General features: G+C 37.5%; 1 protein-coding gene across 1 annotated transcript in view; it reads left to right on the forward strand.

Moving 5' to 3' along the window:
• CNTN5 (contactin 5) overlaps window positions 1-12,711 on the forward strand; it is a 790,266-nt gene that overhangs the window by 739,500 nt on the left and 38,055 nt on the right. The window contains exons 20-22 of the mRNA XM_072402864.1: window positions 2,857-3,006; window positions 10,686-10,756; window positions 10,916-11,150. Of these exons, the coding sequence (XP_072258965.1) occupies window positions 2,857-3,006; window positions 10,686-10,756; window positions 10,916-11,150 (456 nt within the window). The remainder of the gene's footprint in view (window positions 1-2,856; window positions 3,007-10,685; window positions 10,757-10,915; window positions 11,151-12,711) is intronic.

Raw genomic sequence — 12,711 nt, forward strand, 5'->3', positions numbered from 1 at the left:
CCATTTCAGGTTTGCTTCCAGCCTTGGTGAGCTTTAATAAATCAGACCCATTGTTTTTTTATTTTTAATAAATTGTCAACTATTAATTTTATGATCCCATACAGAACATGCCTAACATTTTTAGAACCTACATATATATGTCTGCATTATTGTCCATAGTGCTCTTTGGACAAAGCCCTGTTCTACCTTGTCTTGGATATGGGAGCTATAGAAAATTCTGCATCTCTTCCCAGTTACCTATACTAATTATCATAACTTAAAATTGATCCAAAAAAGGTAGAAAGATGATCAAAAAAAACCAAAAATAAAGTATATGGATTGCCAACACATAAAAAATAAAGGTGAAAACAAGCTAAAATTCTTTCTTAGCTGTGATCTGAGAGGTGACTTTGATTTTTAGACTTGTAAATACATTATATTTTAGGGTAAGTTAGCAAAACGCAATAGTTGTTTTTTCCAAGGCTGTGAAATATTGGTTGTTCTGCTGGCTGCACAATGTTTACAGGGAAGGGTAAAGTTCTTGGACTTGAGCACACTTTTATAGCTACCTGAAGCAGTAAATTGCCTATGTATCAACACTTTCAAAATTGGATCACAAGTCCACATGCCTGCAAGCCATCAAGCTCTTAAAGAAAAGGAATAATGTTTGGTTCATGAAACCTGAAAAGCTTTTTATAAATAACAAAATAGGAAAATGACTGCAGCGCTTTCTCACTTTTATTGCCGAAAGTAATATAATCTGACTGTCTGAAATGTAATAACGCTTTGTATAAAACAAAATGTATTAAAAGTGCCCAGCTACTTGTCCCTTCTTAGCTGTATGCAGCTGCTCACATCTTCTGATATTAAAGGCATATTTCAGAGTATGAGAATGGTGTCAGAAATGCCTTTGGTTTTGATAGGCAGCAGTATGGATGGAGACGGGGATGGTTAAATCTTCTACTTTTTTTTATTTTTGTCTGAGTCATCCCAGGGGTGCATACCCGTGTAAGAAAATCTGCCTAGCATGGATACAAAATGTAATAAATCCCAAAAAAGATTATAACCTTTCCCAGTCCTATACAAACCGATCCTTAAAAATAAAAATTGTGGCTGGCTTTGGGCCTTATAACATTTGCCATGACGTACATGAAAATACCTGCAAAGTATTGTGCCCCCTAACCTACATTTACACAACCACAATTGTTTTTTTTGGATTTTGGGGTGATAAAACTCATGCAGAATCCACTTTTTCGTGCAATGAAGGACCTTTCGAAAAGAATGGATAATGTCTAATGCAAAGGGTCATGGAGTAAAAACCTAATCGCATTGTTAGTGACTGGTTCCTTAAAGATATTTCTTTTAAAATGGGAAAACAGGCAATCCTTGCAAAGCAGGCAATTTAAACTTACCAGCCCCACTTTTGTATGGCCAAATGTAATAAACAGATTATCTTGAAAATCTTTAATTTTGGCCATTTCTGATGACTGGATCCCCAATGTGCTGTGTGTCAAATACAAAACAGTCTGTGTCCTGTCCTGGAAGTGTTTATTCAAGCAGATGTTTACAAAGATCTTTTCAATATGGTCAAGTTGAGCAGCACGAGCAGTCCCTTATCTCTTGTTTTTGAGATTTGCTTTTATTTTTGTCCTAGTGATGGTCACCATTTATTAGAGAACACCACTTTGTCTACTAACACTTCAATCAAAAACAAAAAAGTTATAATTTTCATTTTATGTTTTGCATATTGACATGCTAAACTTTTTTGAGATTAAAGCAACCTTGTTTCAAGTACAAGATAATTAAGCAAGAACAATTTCTACTTGCAATGGAAGAGAACACGTGCCTATGCCGTCTAAACTGCCAAATCATCTTTTCTCAGAAACCCTTCATATGATTTTTCAGCTCTTAGAGAACACCTAATAAAACAAACTTAGTGAGGTCTCAGGAAACTTCTTTTTAAAACCAATTATTTGAGGGATCATTGGAGAAAAAGCCTCTCATTGGTGGCCAGCAGAAAGAATGTTCATCCTTAAAATGTTGGCTACAATATCACCCTTATACAAAAATAATGATCATTATTGCCATGCAGATGGTTCTAACAAGTGGTGTTGGCTCAAGAACTATGCAGGCAATCATAATTGGGAGATCAATCAATGACAGTTTCAGGAACCCCTGGAAACCTCTAGAAGAACCTGGGGTTCCACTGAACCCTGGTTGAGAATGGTTCTTCCAAAGTAATGCTTCTGAACCAGGGTTCCTCCAGAAGTTGCTAGGGGTTCTTTAAAGCAATACACAATTTGTCCCTCTCAGTTCAGTTACCACTGACACAATGGTCTATTAGGGCATTCTTCCCATTAGCCAGCAATGTAAGAAAAAATCTCCTTTTCAAAGTTTCTACCATATTAAAAAGGTTGGGAAAGACTGTTCTAAAGTCATCTAAAAGACTAAAACTTCAAGAAATGACAATCTACTTTGCCCATACTCTAACCATCCTAATTCTCCAGATGTACGTCAGTGTTAATTAGCATGTAGAAAATTGTGGCCATCTCTATTTACCTCCAGCCTAAACGGTCCAATGGATAACTTTATTAGTTGACATCTCCTCTACAAATATCCCAGACCTGTGAACAAAGATTTAAAACAAAGATGATACTGAAAGGTTTCTTAACTTTGACATTTTCTGTAATGCTCTTACAATGTAGGTAATGCCCAATCCTTGTATTATAAACGGTCTACAACCAAGTGCTGGTATATAAAAAAACAAAGGTATATAGTGTGAGTTCAGAAGCATGACTCTTTTAGGTGTCTTTGACAGGCTATTATTCATGGAACATACAAACAGCTCTGTTTTCATGTGACATCTTTACTTCACAGTTCCTGACATTATTAGTGGAGATATGGAATCTGCCATGGCAGTCGATCTGAATCCCTGGGTGGAATACGAATTCCGAGTTGTTGCCACTAACAGCATTGGAACTGGGGACCCCAGCATACCTTCGCGAGTCATCAGGACTAACGAAGCAGGTAATGTCTCTTTAATGTCTTCCTTTATACGCACATGACCTTTCCGCAGTTAATGGTCCAGACTGCAGAGCTACAATAACTTGAACTCCTAATGTTCCATACTGTGCTGCAAAATGTTCACGTCTGTGTATATTTTATCACAAATATACAATATGTTGTATACAAAAAAACAGCATTAAAAATAAATAAAAAAACATACTTTATATATAAAATGTTCATACGACAAAAAACAATTACCAATAGGGATCTATTCATATAGCAGTTAATGTGACATCCACCAAACAGGTTAAGAAACCTCCAGATCCATGTGTTTTCAATGCAAGTGATTGATTCACCACCACCAGTGAATACCGCTTTACAAATAGAACCCTTAGAGTGAAATAACTTATTTGTTTATGGGTTTTTAATGCTGTTAAATGTCATAACAAGTTAATAAAAAAATATTCATATGTGACCTCTAGAGACGAGACAAATGATTTAGATGAGACTTGTGTGAAATTATTGTTATTTTGCTTACTAAATTGCTTCAATGAAATAATTTGCTGTAGAAATGTATTTAAAAATTAAATATATTGTTTATTTACAGGTTTTACTCTTACTAATTTGCAAATTTCTCAAAAGAACACATTTTGCTCAAAATAATCATGTTTTATGTAACCCCCTAATCCTTTTATTTATTTTTATGATTGTTATTTTATCTAGTACAACTTGCCAGAAACAGCATTTTTTGTTATGTGTGATATTTCCAATGTCCACTATCGTCACACGACCTCAGGTTGGCTAGGAGGCCAAACCCGTTCCATTTTGTATGTTTCCATACACTGTTACGGGTGATTACTTCTACACTTTGTCCTCCAGGCTCTAACCTCTTCTGCAAGTAAGAGATAATAGCAATAACCATATGGGAAGCCTATAACATTAACATACATTGGTGAAATGGAAGCAGATTAAGGGATCCGAAGAGGAATCTTAATTGCCATTACCAAAGTCAATATGCAATTTGTTTTCCCCTTCTCAGACATAGACATAATTGCCAAAGGTTTTCCTGGGGATGTGATTGCCTTTCGTCGGGTCAATATAACTATAACTGCAGGACGTGTGTTATTGCTGCTTAGGATAAAATAAAGCGCCAACTATACTGCCTTCTTTTTTTATTTTTTCATCCCCCCCCCACCGCCAACCTCTTCTTTTATGTAAGTACGAGTGCCCTTCACACAAACAGCACCGGTTGTGAATGGCAGCTTTAGCGGAAACACAATGTATTGATGGAAGTCAGGTCAGTCCAGTTGTAAAGGTTGCTCACTATGAAGTGAAACCCTAAGACTGTTTCTTTTCTTTCTCTTGTTTTGTTGAGGTGGAGCAGTAGTTATAGAAAGAGAACAATGGGATGTAAGGGTTCCAGCAAACACAAAAAAAGCAACAGTAGTCACAGAGTGAGGCACAAAAAGCTCAGATGTAGATAAACTGCACTGTAGATAATGTGGAATGTATAGAGAAACTAAAGTACTTTGAACATCAATGTATTTATGGCATGACTGCTGAAAACCAAAGAAAACAATTATATACAACATAATAGATCTAAAGTGAAACTCCAACTCAGTGAATCTCCAAGAACCCTTAAAATAGTTTTTAGGTGTTGGGGAACCCCTGCCATATTCAGTAAATTTGCCTCTACTCTGTTACCCCAAAAGTTGAGATTGGGAGTGGGGGCATTTTTTTAAAGGAAACCTAAAGAGCTAAAGTCACACATTATAAAATAAAGAATCAGGCAGGTGGTTATTGTAGAATGGGAAAGGTGGTGTCCCCTCTGCAATAACCTATTTTACCTGCCTGATTGAACTGGTAAAATGTGAAAAACTGGCAAACCCAGCTTCCCTTACGTGAAGATGGTGGCACCCTATGATGGAATGTGGATATAATATAAGATTAGATGTGGTGGCTGCCAAAAATCCATCATTCTAAAAACTTTATGTGAACTGAATTGAAACAAAACAATGGTTTTAGCTTTCCCAGCTATCTAGCAATCTTCAAGTAACCTCTCCATTATGAAGATATATATGGAGATGCAAATTAAGATAGCAACTGAGGGTCGCAACCTTTCTCCTCCATATGCAATGAGGAATCATGCTACTGGAAAGATCAGCAGATGAAAAAGAAAACAAATGCAGTTATCACATTTTAGAACTAGTACGATGAAAGGACAACTCTAGACAAATGGGGCCCTGGACAAAAAATTGAAATGCACACGTTCCAGTTGCCTGCACCCCCTGCCATTCTGCTATTTAGAGGCTTGGAGAAAGGCTTGGCCCTGGGAAATTACCAAGGGCTTCTCCAGTGTTTCTCAACTAGGGTTCCTCCTGAGGTTTGGTAGGGGTTCCTTGAGCAAAAAGCAATTTGTACCTCTCAGGTCAGTTTAGGTGATACCAATCATCTTTAACTATCTGTAAGGGTGAAATTCTTCCTAATGGCCAGCAATGCATGAGGTATTCTTCCTACTGACCACCAATTTAATTTACTGTGAGCTATGGATATAGGGGTCTGTTAAAAATGTCAAGAAGAGTTGCGCTACCAACATCCAGTCCTGTTAAGCTCTAATATATTATATTTTAGTTTCTAGAATTGGATATGCTTTAATAATACTAAATTATAATATGACAAATATTTTAAATCGATGTTTGCACTGCCTTCATCAAGCGACCTTATGCATTTGTATAATAACATTTACATGATCCTTTATCTTATTAATAATTCAAACATCTTCAGTAGCAGAGAAGCAGTAAATATGCTAATATAACATAGTTATTATGACAGATGACAATAAATGGAAGGGTCCTGCTCATGAATATTCAGGACGGACCATGTGGTGCCAGTAATAAGCAGTAGGAGATACCTCTGGATGGATCAGATTTTACAAGTCCCCATTCCCAGCCGCTGGCAGAAGCCTCAGATCCGTCTTCGTACTCATATATGTACACATGGCAAGTCTTCATCTTTACAAGCTGAGTAATTATAGTGTGCCAACTGTGCCAGCACTGAAGAACATATTGGCAGTTTAGAATTATATGCTAATAATAATAATTGCTGATATCTGTGTTCTGTCATACAGATGCAGATTTGCAGGTGTTGTCAGCATTCTTGTTTTCTATGCAGATGAGCTGATTGATATTTAGCAGACCTTTTGTATTTGTGTATTCTGTGTGAATCAATTCCAGATATGTCACAATATACAGCAACCGAAATAAAAATATGTCTTTGTTATTAACAGCAGACCTCGGGATCCCATGATAGAGACTTTGTCTTGAATCAGATTATGTCATTGGTTTGCTGCAGGCATGGGGAACATTTCCTCAATCTTCCTCAGACTGTAATAGGGTTCAAATGTTTAATTGTCTCAATTCAGGATCGCCAAGCCATCATTTCTTGTTATTAGTTGCCCAAAGGGCAAATGGCCTTCTGTCTCCTATCCCAGTGCTCCCCCATGTACACCTGTGGATGACAGAAGCTTGGAGTAAAGGTTTAAAGACGAGTTTGCATAAAAATGCAAGGTACTGGCCAGCACCAGCAGCAAACTTATTTTGGCTGCACTGCATTCCTGCCTCTCTGGTAGGACCTATGTGCATGCCCACACCACTACTGGCCTTTGATAGCAATGGGTGGAGCTCTGCTGCCCCTAGCTGGTGGAGGTATTTAGTCTAGTTGACCCTATCTTTATCCCTCATTCTCCTTTAACCTCATTTGAACCTGTACTCTTTCCGCCCCTTATTGGTTAGTACATGTATAAAGGCTGCACTTGAACATGGCCACAATGTCCATGATATCACTATGTTTTACTAACTGCTAGAGTCTGTGTTTTTTCCGATTATTTGTTGTCTTCTGAACCTTGACAATATTTGACTATCCCGCTTGCTACCTAGGCTGACCTTTGCCTGACCCTTTGACTATGAATTTTCTAAACCCTTGGATTATCCACTTGGCTGTTTTGCCCCCTTTGCATGACTTTTGGCTTCTTTCCTTCCAACCCCTTAATTCTACGACCCCTTGGATTATCTACTCAGCTCTATATATATATGATCCTTGGTTTAGCTACCTGTGCTCACTTCTACCAAAACCTTGGTTCTATGTCAGGTCCCTCTGTTTATTCCTGGCTCATTCTACTTAGAGGGATCTCTACCCTCTAGATGTCACCCCTTAGGTACACAAGTCTGGGGACAACTCCGTGGTTGGATGGCACTACTAATCAAGGGTAAACATGAAGGTTATGGAGACAGTTTTTGAGATTTGTGTCTTGACAAGGCATTAATGGCCCTTGTCTAAGGGGTCTCATTCTTGTTTCTGACCCCCTGAATTGAAAGTTTACACTGAAACTATTTGAAAAAAAATAGATAAAAACATTTGAAGAAAAATTTACCGCATACTTGAGCTTCTTGGTGCCTATAACACCAAAGGGCCTCACTATGGATACTAGGAAAACTTGGGATAAGTTGGGTCTTTTAAAATAAGACACTGTGGAATAAAAAGATCCTCAGCTTTCCTAGGACCCCACTAAATGCCTCATGATATCACCTTCACCTAGGCAAGCACCCCAAAGGTGGGGTGCAACGTAATTAAATAATCTATTTTCCACTTAAACATAAAAATGTCTCCACTTTAAGAACTCCAACAAGTCAGTGTGTTTTCTTTGAAGCATCAAATCTAAAATTGAAGCTAATCTCTTATAAATTTGATCTTAAAACAGCGCGTGGGATTGATGTCATGATTAGATATGTCATATTTGCTATCTAAATCACTTTGTTTCCAAATAAAATGACTGGTAATTTAAGCTCCCCCTTGGGAATATGAAGGAGTACAGTCAGATGACAGGGGAGTCATCGGAATGTTAATATTGTGTACAATTCTTCAGGTGCTTATTCAGTGGGGCCCACGGCAGACGTGAAGGAAGCTTTTCTCACTGCTCCACTGGAGAATCCCGCACAACTTGCAATTCATCATCTTTTTTTTTTTTTTTTGCAGTGGAGTTAATGAATCAAATAGCAGTCACAGTAAACTGTGCGTTATCTCAGCGAATAAAAGAAACAGCTGGGATTTTATGGAATCATACAAAAATTCATCAAGTAGCAAGTGTTTGCTTTGATGTGTTTATATGTGAAATGCATATTTTAAGCCTGTGATTGAAATATTGATGTGCCATTTAAAAAGCTGCTTTATTTTTATTGTGACGCTGTCCAGAATCAGGCTGATGGCAAAATTAACCCGAGCATTTAGTTCATTATAGTAATGAATACAGCCATTCCTTTTTCTTATCCCATAATGAAAACACTGTGAGCCTGTTGTGTCGGGTATTGCCCCTGACAGCCAATGAAAATGCTTTACCTTAACTTTGGGATCCCAAACAGTAGTAGCCCATAAAAGAATTGGCTGTGAGACGTGGCTTTATCACTATTGCCAAGTGATGAATTAAAACCAAATTACAGATAAACACACAAATGAAATATTTTGAAGCTATTATATAATATGTGATAATATAATATTTTTATGAAGCCTTTTTATTTAATTTAAAAAAATTTACTTTGATTTCAAAATCAAAGATGCATATTTTATCCAAAATGTTGAAATGGCACCCAGAATCAGAGCCCAAACAATAATCCAAACAGCCGTTTGTTGGGTCAACAGAAGACCCTGCTGGCAGCAAATTACATTTCCTAGTCGGCTTGGAACTGAAAGTTCTTTTCCTGGGTTGGTTATGGTAATTTAGGTTTCCTCCAATATTGCAAAGATTGTCTTTCCTTTTATTTTGGCACTTTTATTTGGGCTCACCATCTGTACATCTGTTCTAAATTGTCAGGAAAAGACGGAGAATATGAAATGTTGTGTCGCTCCTGCTTGTCATTAGAGTGAGCCGGCCTTCTTTATGCGCCTCATTATAAACAATTAATATGCAGAAGGCTTGGAATATCCTAATTATGTGTCAATATGCAAGTTTTACAACTGTATGAGCGCAGTGATAAATTATACTGATAGTTACACGGTATAGCTGAATGATACGAGCTGCATGTTGGTGTAAAACCAGCAGCGTCTGGCTGTATAATGTGGAAATCAGAACCTTATGATCAAACTCATTATTAATAAGCATTTGTGGCTGTTACAGATTTATCTGTGGAAAAATTAAACTGAAGCTCAGGCATGATTTTTGGAATTCATTATCTGTTTAGATGAACACCTGTGTCGTAGGGATAGTAGGGTATATTCATCTTTCTACTGCATGTTTTAAATACCAGTCATTCATTCACCTGCAATGAATATTTGGTGAAAGTCACAAATGCTATTTTATGCACTTGAACCAGTGGGTAGGTTATAACAAGAGGGGGGGGGGGGTTCTAGGGAGGCTCTCTCAACAATGGACAAATAATTTGGTGTTGGGGAGTCCCTTCCACAATGGACAGCCATTTCCTTTAAGACGCTTCTCTTTTCCACTCTTTCTGCCATACTCCCTTATCAGTGTTGTCATGTATTATGTTGAATACGCCATGCAATACGTTGAATAAAATATATAGAATCCTATCCCCACATACACTGTATATACTGATTATTTGGTCTAGGGGGGCTCCTTCCACAATGGACAGCCATTTGGTCTAGGGGAATTCCTCTCGCAATGGCTTATTCCTCTTTGCTTGTACCATGCAGAACCAAGGGCTTTCTCTCTTGGCTGAGAAAATTAAATATTTGGAGCCTCTCCCAACGTATACTTTAAGTAATGATCATTTGGTCTTGGAAGGCTCCTTAAACAATTGACAACTATTTGGTCTTTGGGAGCTTCTTTCACAATGGCTCCTTCCACAATAAAAAGCCATTTCCCTACTGATGCTCCTTTTTGCCAGTCATGCTGCCATACTCCCTCATCAATGTTGTCATGTTTTATTCAGGACCAGCGGTCTACTTTCTTACTGAAAAAAAAATATTTGGAACCCCTGCCCACAAACATTATACAGGTTGATTATTTGGTCAGGGCCTTTTTCCACAATGAACAGCTATTTTGAAGAAGTTCCTCTTTGGCGGTCATGCCAGCACTCCTTTCATTAATTTCATGTGTACTATGGAGGACCAGAAGTCTTGCAATGTAAGGGGCCACCATGATGCTCATCCACATTTCAGCCAGGGAAGAAGGCCACCCTCAACACAGTCCCTTAAAATTTAGTGCTAGTGATGCATAATACATGACAGCATGGAGAACATGAAGAGGTGGCAGCATGACCAGCAAGTCGAAGAATTCTCAAGGAAACAGGCTGACCATTGTTGAAGGAGCTGTTAAGGCCCTCTATACCAAATTATCAGCCTATACAGTGTATGCTGGTAAGTACCAAAGAAATTACTTTATGTGCCCACTGTTCCACTTTAGGTATTTGTATGTTTTATTTTTATATTGTTTTATAATAAATACTGAGGATATAACAAGGGGGTTCATAGTAAGATAGTACAAAGTAACATCTTCTTTTTTAAGAGTCATTGGCCTTTGACCGGCGCAGATTAGAAAAAAAAACCTGGCTCTGCAACATTATTTTCCTTTTTTTATTCTTCATTTGTTAATTATTTCACCTAACAGCCTATTGATAACATGTATATATTATTAATATTATTTATAACCTGTTTTAAGGTTTACTATGCTATCCTTTTCATTCTTGTAGTGCCCAAGACTCCTCCAGCAAATGTGAGTGGTGGAAGTGGAAGGCGGCATGAGCTGGTGATAACGTGGGAGGTATGCTTATCCTTATTTATTTATTATGGCCAGTCCAATGCTCTCATTTTATTGCAAACGTATTCCTTATATTTACTCAGCCTGGAATCTCATGCATGTATATGGACACAGGACTCCAATCTCCTTGTTTAATAATAAATAATGTGTTGACTTTTTCAGCCCGTCTCAGAAGAATTTCAGAATGGTGAGGGGTTTGGTTACATCGTGGCATTCAGGCCTAATGACACCAGGGGATGGAAAGAGAAAATGGTGACCTCTTCCGATGCCTCAAAGTTTATCTACAGAGATGAAAGCACACCGCCGCTTACGCCTTTTGAAGTGAAAGTTGGAGTGTACAATAATAAAGGCGATGGCCCCTTCAGTGATATCGTGTTCATTTGTTCTGCTGAGGGAGGTGAGAGACATAAAGTCCTTATTGTGAATACTGTTAAAAACAAATGACGGAAAACCAGGATATATATTTATTTACCAAGAGTAGCTGTTAATAAAGCCTGTATTTAATATGTATAAATGGCATTTTAATACATTCACATTTATTACAAATGGCCTGCCATTGCATCACAACAGACCAAAAAATGCCTATGATATGATTTTTTAACACCACGGTGCTACTCAACATATAATGCATTGTGGTTAGTGTGTCTACTCTACTTTGCATTGGGATGCCATTAACAATAAATGGCACTACAACATATCGTACATAGAGCATGCTTTGTGGTAACATGTAAATGAGAATGGGCCCTCAGTGTTTACTCAAGGTCTACATTAACACAATGCAGTAGAGTCAACAATCTTTCTGATATTGTAAGGATATTGGACTGGTTCACCTGCATTACCACAACACAATAAGTTAATTGGGGCCTAACGAGCCCTAAATTTTCCTATGATGCAGCTTGTACACTGTGCGTTAAACATCCACCAATATGGCATAGGCCTTATATGTCAGCTTTGCAAGGTGCAACCTCAGGTAAGAAGAACCACATGCAGATGTTTACCTACATAATCATATAAGGGAAAATATATAAAGGGTTTGTTTAGATGGGTGTGTAAACAAAGAAAACAACTGTAATCTAGAGGTTTAAATTGGGTGCCTTGTAAATGGCATTCATGTGGTAATTCAATGAGACTGTCCATGTGATCAAGCCCAAAGGCTTATGTAGATTTTAAAGTATGGTATGTATATAAAAATGTTTGCTTTTTCTTTTATTTTAACGAAGAAAAGGTGAGACTTTAATGCAAACATAAAGCAGAAAAAAAACTGCAGGTAGTCCCCAGGTTACATACGAGATAGGCACTGTAGGTTTGTTCTTCAATTTATATGTAAGTCGGAACAGGTACATTATTTTAATAAATGCAATTAGGACAGATGTTTGTCTCAACATATTATTAGGCAGCATGGTGTCAGTTACTAGTTAATTGGGGCCTAACGAGCCCTAAATTTTCCTATGATGCAGCTTGTACACTGTGCGTTAAACATCCACCAATATGGCATAGGCCTTATATGTGAGCTTTGCAAGGTGCAACCTCAGGTAAGAAGAACCACATGCAGATGTTTACCTACATTTTCATATAAGGGAAAATATATAAAGGGTTTGTTTAGATGGGTGTGTAAACATGGAAAATAACTGTAATCTAGAGGTTAAAATTGGGCGCCTGGTAAGTGGCATTCATGTGGTAATTCAATGAGACTGTCCATTTGATCAAGCCCAAAGGCTTAGGTTGATTTTAAAGTAAGGTATGTATATAAAAATGTTTGCTTTTTTTTATTTTAAGGAAGAAAAGGTGAGACTTTAATGCAAACATAAAGCAGAAAAAAAAAACTGCAGGTAGTCCCCTGGTTACATACGAGATTGGGACTGTATGTTTGTTCTTAAATTCAATTTGTATGTAAGTCGGAACAGATACAATATTTTAATAAATGCAGTTAGGACAGATGTTTGTCTCAACATATTATT

Source organism: Pyxicephalus adspersus, chromosome 1, assembly GCF_032062135.1.
Source record: "Pyxicephalus adspersus chromosome 1, UCB_Pads_2.0, whole genome shotgun sequence".
NCBI classification, from domain to species: Eukaryota; Metazoa; Chordata; class Amphibia; order Anura; family Pyxicephalidae; genus Pyxicephalus; species Pyxicephalus adspersus.